We start from the raw sequence: 24,985 nt of genomic DNA on the forward strand, positions 1-24,985 counted from the left end.
AGTAGTGTAGATCCCCACTCTGTGACTATCACTCAGTGAACCACAGGGACCCGCCCTTTCAGGTTCCACCACAGGTGAAACACTCTTGTTATTCCACCTCAGGCAGCAAAATGTCTTAATTCATCCCTGTGAGTTAAGAAATATGAGCTTCTCCCTTCCCTTCCACTTTCTTCTAAAACATGCTAACAAAAACAAAACAAAAAATCCACTTTCCTGGCCAGAGATCCTAGTTGCATAACAGGCCTCTTTGTGTGTCAATCTGTGGCATGCGAACTTTGTCTTCCTTTCTCGCAGCAGCAGCAAAAATACAGCATTAGCAGAGAGGGTGATTGAAGCTTGCTGGGTTTGGTTCCGTTTCCCTCTATAGACAGCAGTGTGTTTTGACTTGGCAAGGCTAGAAGAGTGTGAAGATGCTGTTCCACTTACCTGCTGTCCTCCAGGGGACTCTGTCTATACAGGTGATTCTGGTATTCCTGGCTACTTTTCTACTCATTGCTGATTACATAAAACAGAGGCGCCCAAGGGATTTTCCTCCAGGGCCTGTGCCTCTTCCTTTTCTGGGCAATCTTCTGGCTTTTGATTTCAAGAATCCTCATCTTGGTATACAAAAGGTAAGGATGGAGACTGCTTTGAGCACCTTAGGAGCCTAGAAAAGGAGCCTGGTTTGAGTACCTAAGAGTCCTATGAGGAAACGATGGAGGAACATGATATGTTTCACCTGAAGAAGAGTAAACCAAGGGAGAACAGGATAGTGCTCTTCAAATATAGTAGGGCTGTAACATACAAGATCTGTTCTCTGTTGTTCCAGAGGACAGAACTTAATGGGCTTAAGGTACAGGAGCTTAGACTTTGGTTGAATACTAGTAGAAAGGCCTTGATGATAAGAGTACTTTGGCATGGGGTGTGGGTAATCTTTCCCTCATTGGAGGTTTTCAAGAAATCCTTTCTTTTACAAGCAATGGCAAATTGGTGGGAGGGGGGAGTTAGAGTGTTGAGCTGTTTGAATGGTGCCTTCTGATTGGCTTTTTCATTTTCAGTTGAGAGTGAGAGAGGGTATAACTAGGACTGGGTTTTCTTTGTGAGGCAGGTAAGGACTGGCTGTCTGATGCATATAATTAGGGAATGGGGGGGGGGTTAAAGATTTGGGGAATGGTACATTTTCCCTGGGAGGTGTATTTATTTTAACAACATGAAATGTAATTGAATTAAAATAACCTTTTTCTTATAAATAAAGCTTTAAGCTTTGTTTTGTTGTTTTAAAGCACGTCTTGCTCGGTCTTATTTTGTTGATAAAAATGGATAAATGAAACCACAGAGGAAGTAAGAAAAAGGTTGATGATATATGCACTCTCACACGAAGAGTTTTTAAAGTTTCCTCATAAAAAGGAGTGGGTGAGGGCAAGTACGGACAAGTACCATCAAAATTACTCTGAAGGAAGCTCAGAGGATGGCAAAAAGGGAGAGGGCCTTTTCAGTGGCACCCCCCCCCCCAATTATGGAATGATCTCCCTGACAAGGCTCACCTGGCACCAACATTGTTATCAAGACTTTTCTCTTCTCCCAGACATTTAACAGCATTTAACAACATATCCTGAGTTAGTTTTTAATGGACCCGTTGTTTTTAAATGGATACTGTTGTTTTTATGCTTTTGCTGGTTTTAAATTTTTTATACTTTTTAATGTTCACTGTTTTTAACTTTTGTATATCGCCCAGAGAGCTTTGGCTATGGGGCGGTATATAAATGTAATAAGTAAATAAATAAACTAGACACTAATTTGGAATGTATCCAATTATTTTCATCCTTCTTCCTCCAGCTTAGAGAAAAATATGGCAATATTTTCAGCATGCAGTTTGGAACCAAGCAATTTGTGGTTGTGAATGGGATGCATCTAGTGAAGGAAGCCCTTGTCCATCAAGGAGAAAATTTTGTAGACCGCCCCAAATTTCCTCTTATGCATGAAATTTTTGGGGAGTTTGGTGAGTTTCTTTTAAGAAGGTTCAGTGTCTTGGTTTGTTTTTGTATGCTCTGCATGTGTGCGTGTGTTTTAGAATCTGTCTGAATTGTGTAAACCATTAGATTAGCCTTCCTCTACATGGTACACTCCAAATGTGTTTGAAAGAAAAATACTCCGGATGAACGACTGGCTGCGAAGGTGGTGCCGTCGTGAGAGTTTTGGATTCTGGGACCACGGGCTACGCTACTTGGAACATGGACTGCTGGCAAGGGATGGGTTGCACCTCACAAGGGCTGGAAAGAATGTGTTCGGCCACAGCGTGAAGAACTTGATCAGGAGGGCTTTAAACTAAATCTTACGAGGGTGGGAGACGTAAACTTCGAGGCAACAATGGATGAAGGCCAAGGCACCACAGTACAGAGAACAGCTCCAATAGTGCCCCAAAATAGTGTCCGCAACAATGTAGGAACAAAGCCAGACTATAAAACACATGGTATTCGATGTCTATATACTAATGTCCAGAGCATGGGAAACAAACAGAATGAACTTGAACTCTTACTCCATGAAGGCAAATACGACTTGATAGGTATAACTGAAACTTGGTGGGATGACTGGAATATAGCAATTGAAGGATATAACTTGTTCAAAAAGAACAGAAGAAATAGAAAGGGAGGTGGAGTTGCACTATATGTTAAAAATACCTATCCCTGCACAGAAATACAGGCAGATCAGACTGGGAGCCCCGTCGAGAACGTCTGGATTAAAATAAATGGGGCAAGGAATAAAAAGAACATGATAATCGGAGTCTACTGCTGACCACCCAATCAAGGAGAAGATGAGGACGAAACTTTTGAGAAACAAATTGCCAGTGCTTCAAGGAAGTGTGATGTAGTAGTGATGGGGGACTTCAATTACCCTGATATCTGTTGGGAGACAAATACTGCCAAAAGCGGCCCTTCCAAGAAATTCCTGACATGTGTGGGTGATAACTTTCTCCTACAGATAGTGGAGGAAGGAACTCGAGGATCGGCAATCCTTGACTTGATATTGACCAACAGGGATGACTTAGTGGATAAAGTGGTAGTTACGGGAACTCTGGGGGAAAGTGACCACGTCATACTTGAATTCTTGATTATGAAGGAGACAAAAGTTGAGTGTAGCCATACACGTACTCTGGATTTTAGGAAAGCTGATTTTAATAAACTCAGAACTATAATAAGTAAGGTCCCGTGGCATTTGAGCCTAATGAGAAAAGGAGTGCAGGATGGGTGGGAGTATTTAAAAAAGGAAATTTTAAAGGCACAGTTACAAACAATTCCAACAAGGAGAAAAGATAGAAGACAACAGAGGAAACCAATGTGGCTCCACAAAAAGCTTAGAGATGACCTGAAAACAAAAAGGCATACATATAGGAAGTGGAAGGAAGGCCAGGCTACAAAAGAAGAATACAGACAGGTGGCGCAGAAGTGCTGAAACGGCATCAGGAAGGCTAAAGCTGAGAATGAGCTGAGGTTAGCGAGTGATGCTAAAAGAAATAAAAAGGCTTTCTTCAGATACGTGAGTAGTAAAAGACAGAGGAAAGAAATGGTGGTTCAACTGCTTAATGAGGATGGCAAATTGATAACAGATGACAAAGAAAAGGCTGAGGTGCTCAATTCCTACTTTGCCTCAGTCTTCTCCCAAAAGTGGGTCTATGACCTCCCTGGAGAAAGTGAAGCAGAAGTTGAGGGGGCAGGATTGCAATTTGAGATTGATAAACAAATGGTCAAAGAACACCTAATTTCCTTGAATGAGTTCAAATCTCCAGGGCCCGATGAACTGCATCCTAGAGTAATGAAGGAGCTAGCGGAAGAACTCTCAGAACCTTTGTCTATTATCTTTGCAAAATCATGGAAGACGGTTTAGGTGCCGGACGACTGGAGGAGGGCTATCGTTGTCCCTATCTTCCAAAAGGGCAAAAAAGAGGAACCTGGGAACTACAGACCAGTCTGTCTGACATCCATCCCTGGGAAAATTCTGGAGCAGATTATAAAGAAGTCAATCTGTAAAAACCTTGAAATCAATGTGGTGATCACTAGAAGCCAACATGGATTTGTCAGGAACAAATCCTGTCAGACAAATTTGATCTCATTTTTTGATCGGGTAACCTCCCTTGTGGACTGTGGGAATGCTGTGGATGTCATATATCTTGACTTCAGCAAAGCTTTTGACAAAGTGCCCCATGATATTCTGATTAACAAACTAGCTAAAAGTGGGCTAGATGGAACAACTATTAGGTGGATTCACAGTTGGCTACAGAATCGGACTCAAAGAGTACTTATCAATGGAACCTTCTCAAACTGGGGAGAGGCAACGATTGGGGTACCGCAGGGATCAGTCCTGGGCCCAGTGCTCTTCAACATTTTTATTAATGATTTGGACGAGGAGGTGCAGGGAACGCTGATCAAATTTGCAGATGACACAAAATTGGGTGGGATAGCTAATACCCTGGAAGACAGAAACAAACTTCAAAGTGATCTTGATAGGCTGAAGTGCTGGGCTTAAAACAACAGACTGAAATTTAATAGGGATAAATGCCAAGTTCTACATTTAGGAAATAGAAACCAAAGGCACAGTTACAAGATGGGGGATACTTGGCTCAGCAATACTACAGTTACAAGATGGGGGATACTTGGCTCAGCAATACTACAAACGAGAAGGATCTTGGAATTGTTGTAGTTCACAAGCTGAATATGAGCCAACAGTGTGATATGGCTGCAAGAAAGGCAAATGCTATTTTGGGCTGCATTAATAGAAGTAGCTTCCAAATCATGTGAGGTACTGGTTCCTCTCTATTTGGCCCTGGTCAGGCCTCATCAAGAGTATTGTATCCAGTTCTGGGCTCCACAATTCAAGAAGGATGCAGACAAGCTGGAGCGTGTTCAGAGGAGGGCAACCAGGATGATCAGGGGTCTGGAAACAAAGCCCTATGAAGAGAGACTGAAAGAACTGGGCATGTTTAGCCTGGAGAAGAGAAGATGGAGGGGAGACATGATAGCACTCTTCAAATACTTAAAAGGTTGTCACACAGAGGAGGGCTAGGATCTCTTCTCGATCCTTCCAGAGTGCAGGACACGGAATAACTGGCTCAAGTTAAAGGAAGCCAGATTCCAGCTGGACATCAGGAAAAACTTCCTGACTGTTAGAACAGTACGACAATGGAATCAGTTGCCTGGTGAGGTTGTGGCCTCTCCCACACTAGAGGCCTTCAAGAGGCAGCTGGACAACCATCTGTCAGGGATGCTTTAGGGTGGATTCCTGCATTGAGCAGGGGTTGGACTCAATGGCCTTGTAGACCCCTTCCAACTCTGCTATTCTATGATTCTATGATTCTATGACTATAACTCCCACCATCCCCTGCTGGTATGGCCTTGTGGCTAGGGATGATATGAGTTGTAGTCTAGTACATCTGGAGGGTTCTGGAAAGTAGCTTTTGATTGTTTCACTAGAGGAAATTTTCTTGAGTCTTGCTTAGGTCAGTTTCTGCATTTCCAGTATGGACAAACCAAATGAAATCACTTATATTAATTTGAACATGTGTTTCATAGATGTGCACCCACCGAAGAGCCTCAACTGTTTGTGACTCCCTGTTCAGTATACCAGAAGAACAGCTTGTAGTTCTTCAATTGTAGTGATGGTGAAAGATTGCACAATGGGAGCAATTATTATCCTTTGCCTAGTTAACTTCTTAGGCAATACATCCTGGAAATCCCAAAATATTGGTTGCTTTCACACTTGGCATTTTTTTATATAGAACTGCCATGTTTTGTGGTGGAAGCGAATACTGCAAGGGAACTTTCTCCCTTCCTCCTGTCCCCTTCATCCCTTCCCCACTCCAGCCACCATGCCTCTCCAGACTCTGCTCTGGAAGGTTCCCCAACCCCATATAGCAGATTTTAAGAGCAGGCAGGCAGAGAGGGAATTGTCCCTCTTTTGGTTCCAATGATGGAAGCAGTTCCATCATTAGGAATGGACAGGTCCATCAGTTTCATTTTCTCTAAATTTCTCATTAATATAATCCCAAATTTTGGTTTCTCTAAGTTTCTCATTAATCTGCAGGGGTGGGTGTGTCTATATGCTCCATTAACCCCATTGTGGTTGTAGGGTCACTCTGCTTTGTTTATATGACATAGGTGCCAACTCACAGCTGACTCAGAGTTTTAATAAATAATAATAATAATAATAATAATAATAATAATAATAATAATTCTTACCCGCCTCTCCGTTTGGATCGAGGCAGGAAACAATATTTTTCTCTAACAATAGCTTTGAAATGTTGCTTTTCCATGGTGTCCTTTTACCACGACTTTTCCAATTGCTCTGAAGTGGTGGCTTCAGTTCAGGAGGCGTTCCTAGGGGACAAGGGTGGGCTCGACAAGTGGAATGGCTGCCGCTGTTGCAGTTTCTCATGCGTAGTGGTGGCTGAAGTGGTTATTTGTAAAGCTCCCTTTCCCTGGCTCATCTTCCTCAACTGCAGTTGGTTGGTGCAAGGACCTCGGCTTCCTCTTTCTCTACCACGCACACACCCACTGTGGAGAAAAGAGCAAGCGTGAGGCTTCCAAATGGTCCCGGGAATGGATAGTGGGGAGAGAAGGCAGCGAAACATCAAGTTTCACCCAAAGTGCTTGGGAAGCCTCTCTTGGTGATGTTGTTAGTTTTTTTTTACTTTACCTAATCACTGTGAGGTGGCTGTCTATATTTTTCTTTCTATTACACATCTCACCATTGCTCTACAGTCTCTCAGGCTGCCTGCACTTCCTGATCTGAATAAGCCCTATGGGAGGAATAAATGCATGATGTCTACCTCTGGGTGGAAAGTGCAGGAAGCCAGGGATGCTACAGATTGACAGAGAGTTATTGTACAATGAAAGACGGGACACTCACCCACTCTCATTAGCCATCTCATCAGTAAGGAAAGCACAAGAACCCTTGAATCAAACACATGAGGATTTATCTGAAATTTCTTCCCCTTTGAATTTCTTTTCGAAAGCAATTTCTTATCTTTCAAATTGAATGAGAACAGTTGAAATTCTTATGGGAGAAATATTCAGCACAGCACTGTTAAAAACCAATCCCAAGCAGTAAAACACACAAAAAGCAGTAATAAAGATGCAACAGTAGCACAAAATCAGAATAATAACAGCAGAATGAAGGGCAACCAGATAAAATCCACCAACAAATTGTAATCCTCATGAAATTCCTTACAAACCTGTGTCATATAAGCCACCTTTCCAATGTTAAAGGAATGCAAAAGTTAGTTAGCAATGTAATGCCAACTCTTTCCACCTAGGATTGGTCTCCTCCAATGGACTTAGCTGGAAACAACAAAGACGATTTGCGTTATCAACTCTCAGAAACTTTGGTTTGGGCAAAAGAAGTTTAGACGAACGAATACAGGAGGAGAGCAGATACTTAACGGATGCAATTGAAGAGGAAAAAGGTGAGAACTAGTGGTGTAGTTGATATTTAAGCAGCTATTTTGTATGCAGATGTTCAATGATATTTTAGTTGTGTTAGTGCTCCAGCACACAAATATAGCTCTGACTGAGCTGAGGCTACCCCATGATTTGGGAAATGTCCATTGAAAGCTTCACATAGTCTGTATCCCTTCTGATGCATGGAACTTGGCTGACTAGGTAGGTCATGTGGGAACGTTGACTGGTGTGGAACTCCGATCTGTTACGTGATGTGCTCTCATTAGACCCGTGTACAAACTTGCACACGTTCTAATGAGACTTACACCCACTTCTAAGGATTCTTTTGACATTGGCAATAGAGCGTCTGTGGCTAAGTAAGACGATTCTTATTCAAGAAACTTATACCACAATGGCACATTTATTGAGGTTGAAACAAATACAAAGGCACAAGCTAGTTTTGGGGAAATTAGCTGAGCAAGTATAAGCTTAGAAGCAGTTTCAAGACTGAAAAATAGACTTTTTGAGACTTAAGAGCATACACACGCAGACAGCAGGGGAAAGAGTAGAGGGAATCTTTAAAGGCAATATACCTTTCCTTGGGCTGCAGCCCTTTCCTGTAGAGCAGAACTGGAGAGCATTGCAACTCTTAGTCTTAGGTGAAGAGGAAAAGAAGACAGCGAGGCAAAACACTCACCCATGGCAGCTTGCACTTGCAAGCTGGAAAGTGTAGTTTATTCTTTGCTTCTGGTTCAAAAAGGAGAGAGAGCTAGCCGCCCTCCCCCCCCCCCTAACTTGAGGGGTCTTTTTGTGTGTGATCTTATCTAAAGTTCTACTTGCTATGGGAACAAAAGAGGATGATTTGGGATGATGGCTGTACTTGATGCAGCTTGGAGTTCAGCAACAGGGCTGCATTAGCATGTGTATGACCAAGTAAAACTCTTGCCATCCAGCATTCATATTCTGCTTAGTTTTACCCCTACCTTTGTCTCTGGGGAATGCATTTGAAGAAGTCTATCAGGAAATGATTACTTGACCTAGGCCTTCTGTGAATGCTCTCAGTCTGTAGGTGGGGTTTTGGGTCACTTCAAAATGGAGTCAGTACTGCTCCAGAAGCTACCTTGTAACAACTTGTACCCTGAAGGCTAAAGTTGCATCCAAAAGATTATGATGTGCCCTCCTCCACACACTCCCTCACAACATTCTGAATACTGTGTTATAAACTTCCATAGGCTTTTGTTAGTTGTGTCCCAAAGATGACGATGGGTTGGAAAGAATTGAACCAACAACAGGCAGGTAAAATGTTTGGACTGATGACTTTGAAAGCTATTGCAATCGAACTCAGGAATGAAATATGTGTTTGTAATATTTCAAAACAATTCATTTCAATCTTTTATGCACACACATGCACAGAAAGAGAGACTACACACACACACACACACACACACACACACACACACACATTAAGTGTTGTTACATTTTATGTTTCAGTCTTTATTCAGATCTTTATTCTCCATTGCTTTGTGAGTTCCTTGGGTTATTATAGAAATGTAACTAATAAATCAATATTCTGTCTCTCAGCAAGACAATGCTCATCAATTTTACTAAGACATTCTTGCAAAAATTCTGTGCCCTGGGGTGCCATCAGTATGCTGATGCCGCTCAGCTTTTTTCTTTGTCATCAGACTGTGAAGGTGCTGCACCAGTTGTTATAGGCAGAGAGAGGTGTGGTGGAGGAGGTAGAATAGGCCAGTCAAGATGAAGGGAGAGGAGACATCTGTGGCTGAGCTTCCTTCTGGTTTACCATGTCATTAGGTCCTCGATCCATTGTGTTATGGAAGGTGTGAATTTGTCTTTCCAGTGTGAGGCTTTTGCTATTCTAGTTGCTGGATTTGTTAATGCTTTAGTTTAATGGTTTATTCAAAAGACCCGCAACTTCCCCCATGTTATATTTTTATTAAATGGGAGCCATATGATACTAATATTTTTTCTACTTTTTTCTCCAGGGCAACCGTTTGACCCTCACTTTCAGATTAATAATGCCGTTTCAAATATCATCTGTTCCATCACTTTTGGGGACCGCTTTGAATACCATGACAGTCATTTCCAGATGTTGTTGCAGTTGCTTGATAAGACAATGAAGCTTCAAGCAAGTATTTGGAGCCATGTATGGAAGCATTATTATTATTATTATTATTATTATTATTATTATTATTATTATTATTATTATTAATATAGCACCATCAATGTACATGGTGCTGTACAGAGTAGAACAGTAAATAGCAAGACCCTGCCGCATAGGCTTACATTCTAATAAAATCATAATGAAACAATAAGGAGGGGAAGAGAATGCAAACAGGCACTGGGTAGGGTAAACAGGCACTGGGTAGGGTAAAACTAACAGTATAAAGTCAGAACAAAATCAAGTTTTAAAAGCTTTAGGAAAAAGAAAAGTTTTTAGCTGAGCTTTAAAAGCTGCGGTTGAACTTGTAGTTCTCAAATGTTCTGGAAGAGCGTTCCAGGCATAAGGGGCAGCAGAAGAAAATGGACGAAGCCAAGCAAGGGAAGTAGAGACCCTTGGGCAGGTGAGAAACATGGCATCAGAGGAGCGAAGAGCACGAGCGGGGCAATAGTGTGAGATGAGAGAGGAGAGATAGGAAGGAGCTAGACAGTGAAAAGCTTTGTAGGTCAACAGGAGAAGTTTATATTGGATTCTGAAGTGAATTGGAAGCCAATGAAGAGATTTCAGAAGTGGAGTTACATGGTCAGAGCGGCGAGCCAAGAAGATGATCTTAGCAGCAGAGTGGTGAACAGAAACCAACGGACTGATGTGAGAAGAAGGAAGGCCAGTGAGAAGAAGGTTGCAGTAGTCCAACCGAGAAATAACCAATGCATGAACAAGAGTCTTGGCAGAAGAGACAGACAAAAATGATTGAATCCTGGCAATATTATACAGGAAAAAACGACAGGATTTAGCTACTGCCTCAATATGAGGAATAAAGGAGAGCGAGGAATCAAATATAAAGCCAAGACTACGAGCTTCCTTGACTGGAGTAAGTGTAACATCATTGACAGTAAGAGAGAATGAGAGACGAGGAGAAGGTTTAGGAGGAAAAACAAGCAATTCAGTCTTTGCCATATTAAGTTTCAAATGACGATGAAGCAACCAAGCTGAGATATCTGAAAGACATGCCGAGATACGATCGTGAACATCAGGAGAAAGATCCGGAGATGAAAGATATAATTGTGTATCATCGGCATACAGATGATATTGGAGGCCATGAGATTGAATAAGATTACCCAAGGGCAACATGTATAAAGAAAACAACAGTGGACCAAGCACCGAGCCTTGGGGAACCCCTACTGAAAGGGGAAAAGAAGAAGACGAGCTGCCATTAGCCAACACGCTGAAAGAGCGACCCGCTAGATAGGAGGCAAACCAGTTATAGACAGAGCCACAAAATCCAAGGTCATGAAGGGAATCTAAAAGAAGATCATGATCAACCGTGTCAAAGGCTGCAGTTACATCAAGGAGAATAAGAACGGAATAATGGCCTTTAGACTTGGCAGTAAGAAGATCATTGGTAATCTTAGTAAGGGCTGTTTCAGTGGAATGCAAAGGATGGAATCCAGATTGAAAAGGATCCAGAGCAGAGTTACTAGAAAGAAAATCAAGACAACGAGAGTAGACCACACGCTCCAGGATCTTTGAAGCAAACGGCAACAAAGAGACAGGTCGGTAGTTAGACAGAGATAGCCTATCAAGAGTAGGTTTCTTGAGAATAGGAGAGACTGTAGCATGTTTAAAAGCAGAAGGAAATGAACCAGAGGACAGAGAAAGATTAATAATATGAAGCAAGGAAGGGAGGATAGCAGGGATAAGATTTATAAAGACGCGAGAAGGAATCGGATCACGAGAACAAGTGGACGGCTTCGAAGAGCGCAGTATTGTAAACAGTTCATCAGCTGAGACCGAAGGAAACACAGAGAAATTTGCAGGAGGAACTGACAGATGAGGAACAGGAACTGGAAGAGGAGCAGAGCTGGCCAGATCAGAGCGAATAGTTTGGATTTTAGCATTGAAAAAAGAGGCAAAGTTATTAGCAGACAGAGAGGCAGGGAGAGATGGTGGATTAGGCTTCAGGAGAGAATTGAAGGACGCAAAGAGCCGCTGAGGATGCCTAGCATTTGACTGGATCAACGTTGAGTAATACTGCTGTTTGGCCAATGAAATGGCAGAAGAGAAAGAGGAGAACTTTGTGATTTAATGGGAGAAGCAACCACACCCAAATCCCTACTGACATTTTCCACTGGCTAGAACATTCTTCTTGCATATCTCTGATCAATAGTCCTCAAACGTTCTCTTTTTCCTATTGTATCAATCAAGTCCCTCTTCAGAAACTTTGGAGTGTCACTGAAGATATATAGGTTGGGGTGTGTATGGTCTGATCTACACCTTGTGTCAAATCATTCCAAATTTGGAATAAAAAGCAGGATGAAACACTATGAAAGCCATATATGAAATGTGTCTCATGCCCCAACAGTTATCAGTGTACTTCACTACAGCTATAAAGCAGTAGTGTGGTTCTTTCCTATGTTTTCAATAAAGCACTGAGCACCCAAAAGATATAAATATGTATTCCAGCACAGTTAAGTCTTCCAGGACCCATTTTTTCCTAATATGCTAGTTTTCCACAGGCAAGAATTTGTTTTTTGTTTGTTTGTTTGGGGTGGGTGGGTAGTATCCTATACTGCTGCTCTGCTCCCACTGTTTCTATTGCACCAGCAGGACAAACTATGGGCTTCATAAAGCATCATAGGAAATGAGTGGGAATACTTGTGTCTGAAACAGGACAGATCAGCAGAGCTCCCCTCTGGGAGCTTGGCAGACTGGCCCATTCTGGAAATAAGCATTTCAGCTCATTTCTGTTGGCTTAAAGGTCTGTTAACTTCCTGTTGCATTAGCAGTGGATAGTGCCCATTTTCTATACTTGGGATTTTCAGGCACTTGATGCTAGAATATTATGTAACTAAATATTAATGGACATTATGAGCATGTTTATACATTTGATTCAAGAGTTCCTCACTCAACAGACTAATGGTGGTCTCACATGAATTCAGCAGTGTGTGTAGGACAGGGGTATTATTTCTGACAGCATGCATATGTTAAGTGCAACTCATGCTCTGCAATTCATATTATAACTAGGGAGTTGAGAATTCACCACAGGGATATAATTTTAAGCAGCATCCCAGTGGTGACTATGAAATGTGCTCAGTCACTAGTGCATACAATCCTTTCAACTGTGGCAGGATCTACACTACTGCTTTATAACTGTATTGACAACTGTTGGAGCCCAGGTGGGAATCTACACTGATGTTATTCTAACGTTTTGAATGGGTTACTGTGACGCACAGCATCACGTGACCCTGTATCTCTAACGTTGTAAATGAATTGTACTTACTGGTTCTATTTCGTTGTCCCCTTTCTTGTTGCTTAGTTGTAGCACTGCTGCTGATCCATGTGCCTCGTTCTACCGGTAATTTTCTTCTTCCTCTTCTCTGAGAGTAGCAGAGCTGCTGGGTTTGGTCCGCCCACTTCCTGTTCTACTTCCTTCGCTTTGCCCGTTTGCTGTCTTATCTGCTACAGCAGTTGGAGCTTTATCACACCAATGTTATACTGTGCAATCACTGACAATTGCATGCAAAGGGCTCAGAAGTTTTCCACCTTAAAATCTGCTTTTATTGTGAAATACTCTCATGCATCCTGCCTTAATTGTGCTCCTTTTGCAAAAGATTCATCCTAATTCCGAGCTGCTGCTGTGGGTGCAGGAGCAGGATTGTAAACAAATGCTTACACCTGCGTAAGCTTTAAAGATAAAGACACTGAAATCAGCACAGTAATAGATATTAGGGAGAGCTTTAAGCATACCAAATTTGAATCGAATTGGGTCATCCATTGATTTTTTATTTTATATATATATATATATATATATATATATATATATATATATATATATATTTCCCCTTCTCTTTGCAAAGGAGCTGAGGAGCGTTCAAATCAATTCCTGGTAAGCAAAGGATCGCTGTAGCTCCATGCAGGAAAATTAACAAGGGTCTCTGCTACCAGTCCAAAACTCTAACTAGCGGGGTTGAAATGGTGTGTTTGAAATAATCCCAACAGCTGGAGCTGCCGAAAACAGGCCTCCCCTTCTGCGCTGCTAAAGCTTTTCAGTTTGGTTACCCATCCAAGCCCTGACCAGACCCAAACCTTCTTAGCTTCAGCAAAGTGGCCGGCTCCTATGCATTCAGGCTATTCCCTGGGACTTATGTTAAGATGTTTTGGGACGGAATTTGTGTATGCTTATGACTATTGGCCTGCACTGCTAGCTAGGAACGAGGCAGGAAGTGGGCGGAGCAAATCAAGCAGCTTTGCTTACTCTCAGAGAAGAGGAAGAATGGAAAGGATTGAACAGTGTGCCCTGAGGTACCGTTACAGCTAAACGTAAGTAACGCTAGTGTGCCCCGTGATACAGAGAACCGATACAGAGAACCACGTTAGAAACGGACACTAGCAACGTTATAAGACTAGTGTAGATCCGGCCCAGGACACATTACATATACCATTTTAAAACTGCTTTCAAAGTATTATATCCTGCTTGGTGTAGATCTGCCCTATGTTTTCCGAGGTTTAGTAGATGTTCCATTTCCCCCCACCCTCCTAAACACAATATAATTGTAGTGTTTGTTTTCCCCAGCTCTATGATGCCTTTCCAGCCCTCATGAAACGCTTACCAGGACCCCATCAGACCATTTTTAAAAACTGGAGACAGTTCAAATCATTTGTGAGAGAAATCATTGAAAAGCACAAGGAAGACCGAAACCCACTGGAACCCAGAGATTTCATTGATGCGTATCTAAATGAAATGGCCAAGGTAATTAACAAAATCAGGGGCAGGGTGGATTTAGTTGCTTGATTTGTAGGAGAAGACAGAGACACTATGTGAAAGAAATCACCAACTGATTTGTCCAAACAGTCTCCAGTGGTTTACCTCCACATTAGCCCTATTCAGGCATTCTGAAAGTGTGTTGTTTAAACATCTGAGGATTGGGAGCATGTCAGTTGTCCTCCTCCATCATTGCTTTTGTTATTCTATAGATTTGGAGGGTGACTGTCTGTAGTAGAAACCTCCTTCTATCCATGGGGGTTCTCTTCACAATCTGTATAGTGCGGAGACTCCTGTGGATAGAAAAGTCTCTCCGTTTCAGACAGTCACTCTCTATACATATTGGGCAATGAGGGTGATGAGGGAGAGGGACCTTATTTCCCCCCTCTTTAATTAAAAACATCACTGTGTTTATTAGTAAAATGTTCTGGTGTGTTCTATAGGGTGACCATATGAAAAGGAGGACAGGGCTCCTGCATCTTTAACAGTTGTATTGAAAAGGGAATTTCAGGAGGTGTCATTTGTATGCATGCAGCACCTGGTGAAATTCCCTCCATCACAACAGTTCAAGCTGCAGAAGCCCTGCCCTCTTGACCAGAGACAAAAGAGGGCAGGGCTTCTGCAGCTTTAACTGTTGTGATGAAGAGGGAAAATGCATACAGATGACACCTCCTGAAATTCCCTTTTCCATACAACTCTTAAAGATATAGATGCCCTGTTCTCCTTTTCATATGGTCACCCTAGGTTATAGTTTAGCTACGTATCCACATTGCCTGCCAACAAAAAATTGACAGAACTAGTTTGTCAGAGTCAACAGTTGACATGACAAGAAAAAAGCATCACCCTAGAGTCATTACATGATGTCCCATTATTTCTTCCAGTCTGAATACAGTCTCTACAGGCTTTCAGGAATTATTGGGAGTCTTTCCCCTTTCTTCATACCTATTCCTGGCTTCATTGATTCTCAACACTGTTGATTTGATTGTATCTTGGCTATCAATGTGCTGAAGTGACAGCAATGGCTGATGTTGCAATTGTGTTTATAGTGAAAGCTTCACATGCTGCTGAGTATTCTTTTCTTTTCTTTTTTCCCTAAGGAGGACGTTGCTTCCAGTTTCCATGATGAAAACCTCCTACACTCAGCACTGGACCTGTTTTTTGCTGGAACTGAAACAACTTCTACAACGCTGCGCTGGGCTTTGCTGTACATGGCCATTCATCCAGAAATTCAAAGTAGGAAATAGAAGTGAATACAGTTCAGTGTGGGAAATAGAAGTGAACACAGATCTTAACATTGCTTTCAATTCACCCTCACTTTTAAGTAGAGCTCTGCACAGACCCCCTCCCCCGCATCTGCTCTGGATCCCAATCTGCAACTTCCGGATTGGGTCCACTCCATGTTGATCCACCTATGCTCCGCTCCACTGTGGGTCTCCAGATCCGGATCAGAGCTCTGTGTTTTCCCCACTATAGACTTGCATTGAAAATCAAACACCTATAACATTTTTACTTTTAATGTTAGAAATCTCAAAATCAGCACCTTGAGAGCTTATACAGGTATCCACATTCTGTCTCAGTGATTTTTTAAGATGCAGACAGGTGAATGGGCTTCTAAATAGATCCTTATTCATGGGCATTTCAAAGGAAATCCCAACATGCCATGAATTGTGGGGAATATTTAAAGATAAACCTAAATAAGAATCTTCAACACTTCAAAAATTAACAAGGAACTTCAACAGGGTGAGCACAGCGGCAATGCAGCTGCCTTTTCATCAGCAGGAAGGACTAATGCCCTGAGTCAAAGCAAGACACACACAAACCTGCCCTGGGTGGTGGGCACAGAAGAGGAGAGGTAGCATGCCCTGCCTGAAGCACTGGGAGCAAGCATGCAAGAGGCTTGTGGGGTTGACCCACACAGCCCATCTACATCTCCCAGGCACCAAGAGGGCAGAGAGGCAGGCAGAGAGGTACTGTACACACACACACACACACGATGTATGACTATGCCATAGATCTATGGGGAAGTAAGTCCCAGGAGATCCTAATACCCCACAATGACAGAACCCAGGCGGAGGCGGGAAGGCGGGCATGCAGCAGACATTTCTAGGGGCACAAGTAAGTGAGCCAAGGATTGTTTCCACTTTCCAGGCCATTCAAAGCCAGTAATGCAAACCAGCCCTGTGAGGCGGGAACAGCACAGAGAGATGCCTTCTGCATCCCATAACTAATAGGGGGCTAGGAGGATAAGAGTAAACCTTTGTCTTCCTTGCTTCAGAGTTGATTGACTGCACTGGGATCACAGCCATTATTAAACAATAATAATAACATTAATAATAGTAGTACTAATATTAATAATATAATCACAACAGCAATAAGAACTTGAATCACAATGAAAGCCTGCCTGACTTCACTGAAGAGGGAAAGCCAGGAGAGCTTTGGCTATGGGGTGGTATATAAATTTAATAAATAAATAAACACAAGAGGTGTGAAATTAAAAGCAGCAGTGTTGCTGGATCTAGGAATAATCAACTAGATTTTTTTTAAAGGCTTTGTCTGACTTTATTACTAGTAAGGGGAAAGAGGACATGCCCAGCAGGACAGGGGACTGTCACCAGTCATTTGGCCGGTCCTGTCTAGGTACGTGCTTTTGAGAAGCGACATCACACTTCAACTCATGCAAGTCATTGGCTTCTCCACTGGCTACCCTTTCAAGGGTTCTGACTAGCCTCAAGGGCAGTGTGCACTGGTCATGTCCACATGCCGAATGGACATCATCCCCTTGCACCACATCTATTCAGTTGTTCCCCAAGGTTATGGTGGGTACCTTGCAGAGGTGTGTTGCCTATCTGTTATTTTACTTAGTATATGATTTAAAGTTGTGTGTGTGAGTTTACTGGGGCTACTGCTTCAAAACACTGAAAAAAGTCTGATCGAAAGACAAAGAAATCAAAGTTACTAGTATCCCAAGTTACTAAGTATGCAGTTTTGCTTATTCCCCCCCCCTCCAACATTGGGATTGGAGGATGTACACATCAGGTAATCACTTATCACAATTGGGCATTGAATCTGTCAACCACCAAGTTGGAAAAAAAGTGCTTCCCCGTTCCATTTTAGCCATTCTATAAAATTATAGCAAGCAAACCGCATGACAAAAACTTCTGAAATTTGACACAAATGACCCCCAATCATCAATGTCTATGCACAGTAAGTTTCAGGGATCTAGCTTTTTTTTAAAAAAAAAAAAAAAGTTATAGGCGCATTTTTGGCCAATGCAATCCTATGGGGGGGGAACCAAAATGGCGAGCGGAGTGCCGAAAACTAGCGGAGCACTCTGCAAATGGGCAGTCCACTTCAAGATGCTTCGCTTCGCCCCTGACTCACTTTGCATCCGCCTTTAACGGAGGCGAATCAGGCCACTCCGATGCCGCTTCTACGACCCTAAGAGAAGCAGAGCACAGCTCTACTTTTATGCTTGCATCTGAGCAATGTGGCTCATGACACATTGAAGCATTTTCTCTCAAAACTGCCATGATCCTGTTTTGTTTGTGTTGCTTAGCAAGCCAGTATTCTACAGGTGGATTAAAATTGCAGTTTAAAGAAAAGGAGTGCATACTGTAGAATAATTGCTTTGTGGAATAGTGACTTTGAGTTTCACTTTGAGGTTTTTAAATAAATAAGTGTTTTATTGCACACTTCCCTGATACATTAACCCACAGAATTGCACCGTAAGTCAAGCAGATATGAAAAGGCAAATGTGAATAAACTCCACATACTGAAGTATAATTATAGAAAAACAAAAAGTAGAAACAAACAAAAAGTGCAGTAATATAAATGAAGCCATTTTAATATGTGCTATTATTTGACTTAGGGTGACCATATGAAAAGGAGGAGAGAGTTCCTGTATCTTTAACAGTTGTATTGAAAAGGAAATTTCAGCAGGTGTCATTTGTATATTTGGGGAACCTGGGGAAATTTCCTCTTCATCACAACAGTTAAAGCTGCAGGTGCCCTGCCCTCTTTTAAATTTGGTCACTCTAGTATAGCTCCTGCACTTTAACTGTAGTGATGAAGAAGGAATTTCACCAGGTTCTCCATATATACAAATGACACCTGCTGAAATTCCCTTTTCTATGCAGCTGTTAAAGATACAACTGTCCTCCTTTTCATACGGTCACCCTATTTGACTAGCAGTGCTCACTTACAGATGTCCACCTCCAGCATGCCTCCCACTCCTTCTGCTCATTTTTCTGTCACAAAATAGACTCCCTTTAATTTGATTTTTTTTTAAAAAAAATGGAATGCGTTGCGATCTCCTGCTGTGTGCAGGAAAAGTGGCATGATTAAAAGGGCCTCTGAATGGGTCATGTGGTCTTTTTTTACTTCCTCTTTCCCCTCGAGGTAGAAGAGGAGGTAATTAGGTACAAATGCAGGGGCGGAGAAGTGACGGTAAGGAAGAGCAATTTCCTCCCGTGTGATGACACTTCTAGTGAAGCAATCAGCAGGATTTAAAAGTTCACTAGGCTAACTTGACCTCACTTTACGAATTCATGGAAGTTCTTCCAAAACCCTTTGTTCACGGAAAGGTATGCGTTGCCCCGCCTTTAGAATGGGAAAAAAACAAAGGTCTATTGGGGGTGAGAGACCCAAGGAACTGCTGGTCAAATAATACCACATGTTAAAATTCTTTCATTGATATATTACTGCACTTTTTGTTTGTTTCTACTTCTTAAATGGCACGTAAATGATTTCCTTAAATAAATACTTTTTTTAATTTTTCTATTATTATACTTCAGTACATGGAGTTTATTCACATTTGCCCTTCCATATCTGCTTGACTTACAGTGCAATCCTGTGGAGATAGTCAGCAGCCTCCTGTCAGAGGCTGCCAAGTATCCAATGCAGGCCAGAGGAGGCACAGAAGGGATCCACCTCTCCATCCTCCACCTATTCTGCATTTTCACTGGATAGGCAGATGATTTCACCCATCTAGCTATGAGCTTCTGATTGCGAGAGAAATGGGCTGGGGAACCACTCTGTTTTCCTCATCTCTGAGCTCTGTTTCTGAGTGCACAGACATAGCTGGCACAGAGAAAGCCAGACTGGCTGTGGGATCATGGTTTCTAGGCTCCGAGATTCTATCCCCCGGATTCTGTCTCGGAGGCATGGGGTTGCTCTCTCCATATAAAGTATCCCCATAATTTGGTGAGCAGAGTAAATAAGAGGTTTGAACCATCACTAAATTTGGGTGGTTGTTTTATTAAAATAATTATAACTGACAAAGGTTAGATGGTGGCATCTGTTTAATCCTTTGGGTGACATCCCTGTATCTGTCTATTGACCTGATCCTTCAGGGACTTGTTCACACTAATGCTTATCCTGGCATGGGGAGCTTCCTATTCTTCTGATGCAGGCCAAACTGTGTGTAGGTGTGTGCTTCTCTGTTTCTTCGAGAAGCCCTGCTTGCTGATAGCTGAAGTTTGTTTTTCTTGTAATGATTGCAAATGTTACTTTGTAGCAAGAGTCCAAACTGAAATAGATGCAGTGATTGGCCAGTCGCGACAGCCAGAGATGGATGACAGGGATCGCATGCCCTATACCAACGCAGTTATTCACGAAATTCAAAGGATAAGCAACATTGTGCCTTTGAATGTGCCACGAATGACAACAAATGACACAACCCTGGCTGGATTTCATTTGCCCAAAGTAAGTGTTCAAGAAACAGATCTAATCTTCATAATGCATCTCCCCTTAAGGGGCCAAAATGTTAAGACAAGGGTGTAACTACTGAATCACAAAAGACCATTCAGTTGTCACTGGTTGAGAAAAGCTTCCTTCAGTGGTCCTCATTGTTCTGGGTCAGTGGGCACATTTGGATTTCCGAAAGAGCGTCATGGCTGCTCTCATAAAATGGATGCCATGGGGAGCTTTGCAGCACATTCATGAAATGGCTGCCATGGTAGTCATGGTGGTCACAAAATACGAATTTCCAAGAAGACAGACTGGTGAGACTAAAAGAACCATGGCCCTTATAAGATAGAGTTGATTTCTGAAGTCCAAAACACAAGACCATTCTTTAGAACCCAGATAAAGATGGATCTGCAGGGCAGCACTTTGTTTCACAGCATGCCAGCATCCAAGTGTATAAAACCTTAATTAATACAGTCTTCAGAAATAACATAAAAATTAGGGCTGTGCATGGACCCCCCAATCCATTTCGTGGCCCGATCCAGAAAATCCAGATTGGGCCTGATCCTCTTCGTGTTGCTCCGCCCATCTCCCGCTCCGCTCCGTGGAGTGAGATCTGACTTCACCGCCATCACCACATAGATGGCGGCAGCGGCGGTGGCGCAAGATAAGCCACCCCCCACCCCCTTATCTGTGTCTGTCGTCGAGGGCTTCAATTGAGGCCCCGGTTGAAGGCGGAAGATGCCTCGGCCTTCACTTTCGGCTTCAACTGGAGCCTCAATTGAAGCCCGTGACGGACACAGGTAAGCATCCCTCCTCCCTGCTGCCTTACCTGGCACTGCTGCCACATGGATGGCGACACCAGCGGCACCAGGTAGGCCAGCCCCCCGCCCCCTTACCTGTGTCCGTCACAGGTTTCAATTGAGGCCCCGGTTGAAGTCGGAAGAGACCTCGGCCTTCACTTCCGGCTTCAACCGGGGCCTCAATTGAAGCCCGCAATGGACGCAGGTAAGCATCCCTCCTCCCTGCTCCCTTACCTGGCGCCGCTGCCACCGCCACCGCATGCATGGCGGCACCAGCAGCACCAGATGAGTCTCCCTCCCCCACACACTTACCTGCAGGCGGAGCTCCAGATTGAGGCGATCCTCTTCACCTCAATCCGCAGTCCCCCTGACTCTCTTCGCCTCCGTCTTTTCTGGAGGCGAATCAGGCCACTTGCTCCTGCCTCTCTGAACTGAAGAGAAGCAGAGCACAGCCCTAATAAAAATCATGGGCAGGGAGCTTGGTGGGCACCATGTTGAAAACCCAAGGTGTATTTACTCAGTTGTAGGGCTGCCCACTCCCTTCATGACACTACAGTTTGCCCATTATTCCTTCTTGACTGCTGCTATAGAGTTGTAGAACTGATGGGCATAACAACTGCACTAGCACCAGTGCAGACAGAATCACAAGCCTGGATTTTGAACTTGGTGGCTTTCTCAGTCTGAGATCATAAAATCATAGAATAGTAGAGTTGGAAGGCCATCGAGTCCAACCCCCCTGCTGAATGCAGAATGTCGCAAGGATGTTGGAGTCCAAATAAGATTAGGGTATGCCAGTCTTATGAACACATTTTCTGAGTGTTGGTTAATATCATTGGGATATTTTCTTTTTCCTCCTATGGTTTAACTTGACTTGTATGAGTAATCCTGAATTATTGCTCTTTTAAGGTCTCTTGTGAAGTATTGGGAGTGCATTATATTCTGGAAGGGGTGGAATGCTTTTGGCAATTTTTGCTTCCTTCCAACTCTCTATAAAACTGGATGCTAACCCCAGTTCTGAGTATGAACCAATTCACAGGCCTAAAATCATTTGTTGGTTCAATTCAGACAACACATTAGTCAATGCAGTATGAAAACTCCACTCAATGTTTGAGTACTCCCCACACAACATGTTCTAACTCCACTATTGTGTGACTGTGAGCTGCCATGGAGTTGAGTAAAATCCATTGTGACATTTGATTGACAGTTCCTTCCCCCTGTCTCCTCCCCCAGTCCTCCCGACAGTATCCCATCAGCCACATTGAGAAATGAGAATTGAGAAATGTGTTTCCTGCCAGGCAACACATTTCTCAATGGTGGTGTAAAAACTCCCCTGAGGAGTTCTAAAACCAGTGTTGAGGAACGTGTTATCTGAACTGAGCCAGTATCTCTAAGAGAATCCCATACGCTGAGAAGATATTTAAAAATCTAAAAGGGGACCTGAGTTTCTGTAAAACATTACAAGAATGACTAAATAATGATCAGAGGATCTCTCATTGAAAAATTAACCCTTTCTGTGTGTCTGCAGATAAGAGTTGGAGGCTTGGTAGGGTTGTAGATCCATTGATCAATATACGAAGGAGTTCCCTGATATGTTAGTCAACTTCCTTCTCTATTTTTTTTTCTTGGGCAGGGTACCATCTTCCTCTCCAGCTTGGCATCACTGCTGTTTGACAAGGATGAATGGGAAACACCCAGTGTCTTTAATCCTGGCCATTTTCTGGAGAATGGTCAGTTCAGGAAAAGGGAAGCATTCATGCCATTCTCTGCAGGTAAAAACAAAAACAAAAGTTGGACTGCTCATATAATTACAAAAGGCATATGAAGGCTTCAGTCCCCACTCCCTGTTCTCACCATGCCTGAAATGCCCCTCACTATTTCCTAGTCAGTGTAGCTTTCCCCATTTTGCAGCACACTTTCACTTGGGGGACAGGAGCCCTCTTCCATCTGGAACTGAAACAGCTCTGTGTTCCTCTGCTTGCCACACTTTGAATCAAGCCACTTCCAAATGGAAAGAGGAAAGGGCAGAGAGGGATTTATACTCTATGTTTATCCTCTGTGTTCTCTGCCGTTACGGAACCGTTATGGAATTTCCTCTTCCAAGAGATTACTGCATCTTCCAGATCCATTTCAGGGATCTATCCATTTGGGGTTGGCTGTACAGATATTAAACTTAGGAGTAATATCATATTCAACACAACCCCTTTCCCTGGAACCACCAACTTTCCCCTGACCTGCAATTGTTTGGTGGTTTCTCACTTTTTTTTCTTTTTTTTGGCAACATTTCTAACAGAAAGTAAGCCTCCCCTAACACTTAGATACTGGCAGTAATAACTTTAAGCTAAAATACACTGGCAGTTTGGGAATTTTGCCCCATCCCTTTTGCCCTCATACTCACAAACCACTGGAACGTGGCCACCAAGACCTTCTGTGAAATGGAATTCTGCCCTGTGGTTGAAAGAGGTTCAACACCGCTATTGTACACCGCCCTGAGATCTTAATGATATCGGGCAGGATATAAATGTTTTAAATAAATAAATAAATAAATAAATAAATAAATAAATACGTAGAGGCCTTGGTCAAGACAGTTGACTGCTGAAGCAGGTATGATGCACCCAGTTAATGTCAATTTGAAACAGCTATTGGCACGAATCTAAATTGGAAGGCACTGGGATCCAGCAGAAATCCACCAAACTTCCCCCTACATTGTCTGTCATGTTGTTCCAAAGGTGTCTTACTCCTCAGCCCTCTGGAGCAGCATTTTAAGAGGCAAAGGTGGTTGTAGGGAGAGGGAGGAATCATGAGGTTTGCCTCTGTGCCCTCTACTTGCAGTGCAAGCTGAACTCCATTAAGTGGGTCCCACCCATTAGCTGGATGCTTTAAATGTGTATTTTTGTGAAGGTTTTTGTTACGCTCTCGTGTTTTGGGGTTTGGGAAATGGAGAAACAAGCATTAAAGAGATAAAATTTGAAGTAAATAACATTTTATATTTCAAAGTTCACCATTGTAAGTCTCAGCTAACAGAGCAACTTTGCTCCTCTCTTCTAGGAAATCGAGCTTGTCTTGGAGAGCAGTTGGCCAGAAGAGAACTTTTTCTTTTCTTCACTGCCCTAATCCAGAAGTTCACTTTCCAGGCTCCGAAGGATGTGACATTAAGCCTGGACTTCCAAATGGGAAGTACACGGGCCCCCCTGCCATACAATATATGTGCATTATCACGCTAAGGGAAACCACACTACTCTTTAAAACAAATGGGGTTAGCTGAAAATATCTCCTCCATTTCTGTTCTTTTGGACCAGTATCAAACCAATGTCCCCCATTGTCCCATTATTGTGTTTTGTCCCGTTTTTATGACTGGATGTGGGGTGCTTCTAGAAGAGGCTTTATTGTTTAGTCACCATGGTTTCCTTTCATGGGACTCATGGAAGGGTTCAAATGACACCATGATCCATTTATAATCAGCCCATGTTTCCTTAGCGTTGCATCCCTCTCCCTCTTTCTTTCTTCCTTTCTTTTTTTTACTGCAATAAGGAGGGAAAGAGGAGAATAACCACACAATCTCTTTCCAGGTATTCATTATTCCTTGCCTTTCTTTTGGGAAAAGAAAGGTCCTCTTTTAGAACATGTTTTCCCCTGGTTTGAGACTATTTTGAGCCATCTTTACCCAAGCCAGTTTATTTGAGCCAGGCACCAAGCTCCCCAGAAGCTTGTGTAGTTTTCTCTCCCTATTTCATTTTGGTCACAGGTGAAAATTGGGATTCAAAGCACAGGTCTCTCCTTGGGATAGGTAGCTATGCATTCCTTTTAATCTACACCCCCCGCATTACTCCCCTTCTTTTGTTTTCTAAATGTTTGGACCACACTGATATAAACTTGAAAGCTTCAAACACTTCATTTAAATAGTTTGGACTGGTGGAAGTATAACTTATAAAGCTTTCTAAGTGCTTCTGGCCCTATTTGGGCCTCCTAACATGGTTTTGGGACTACTCACGTTGTATTCTAACAGGCCTTAGCAACAGCTAAACTGTAGTGTATTTTGCATTGTGTGCACTTGTATTTTCTTTCTATCATTTTATGTTTCACATTTCACTTCTGTATCTGATGTTCTTTTACATTTACTTTTCTTTATAAAGCATTCACATTTTAA

General features: G+C 42.6%; 1 protein-coding gene across 1 annotated transcript; it reads left to right on the top strand.

Annotated features, from left to right (window-relative positions):
- The first annotated feature begins 290 nt into the window (after positions 1-290).
- LOC134406675 (cytochrome P450 2J2-like) lies at positions 291-24,985 on the top strand. The gene is made up of 9 exons (XM_063138196.1): positions 291-611; positions 1,816-1,978; positions 7,286-7,435; positions 9,416-9,576; positions 14,165-14,341; positions 15,451-15,586; positions 19,869-20,056; positions 22,472-22,610; positions 23,887-24,985. Exons 1-9 carry the CDS (start codon positions 411-413, stop codon positions 24,060-24,062), a joined length of 1,491 nt encoding a protein of 496 aa, XP_062994266.1. The 5' UTR covers positions 291-410; the 3' UTR covers positions 24,063-24,985.

Source organism: Elgaria multicarinata, chromosome 1 (assembly GCF_023053635.1).
Source record: "Elgaria multicarinata webbii isolate HBS135686 ecotype San Diego chromosome 1, rElgMul1.1.pri, whole genome shotgun sequence".
NCBI classification, from domain to species: Eukaryota; Metazoa; Chordata; class Lepidosauria; order Squamata; family Anguidae; genus Elgaria; species Elgaria multicarinata.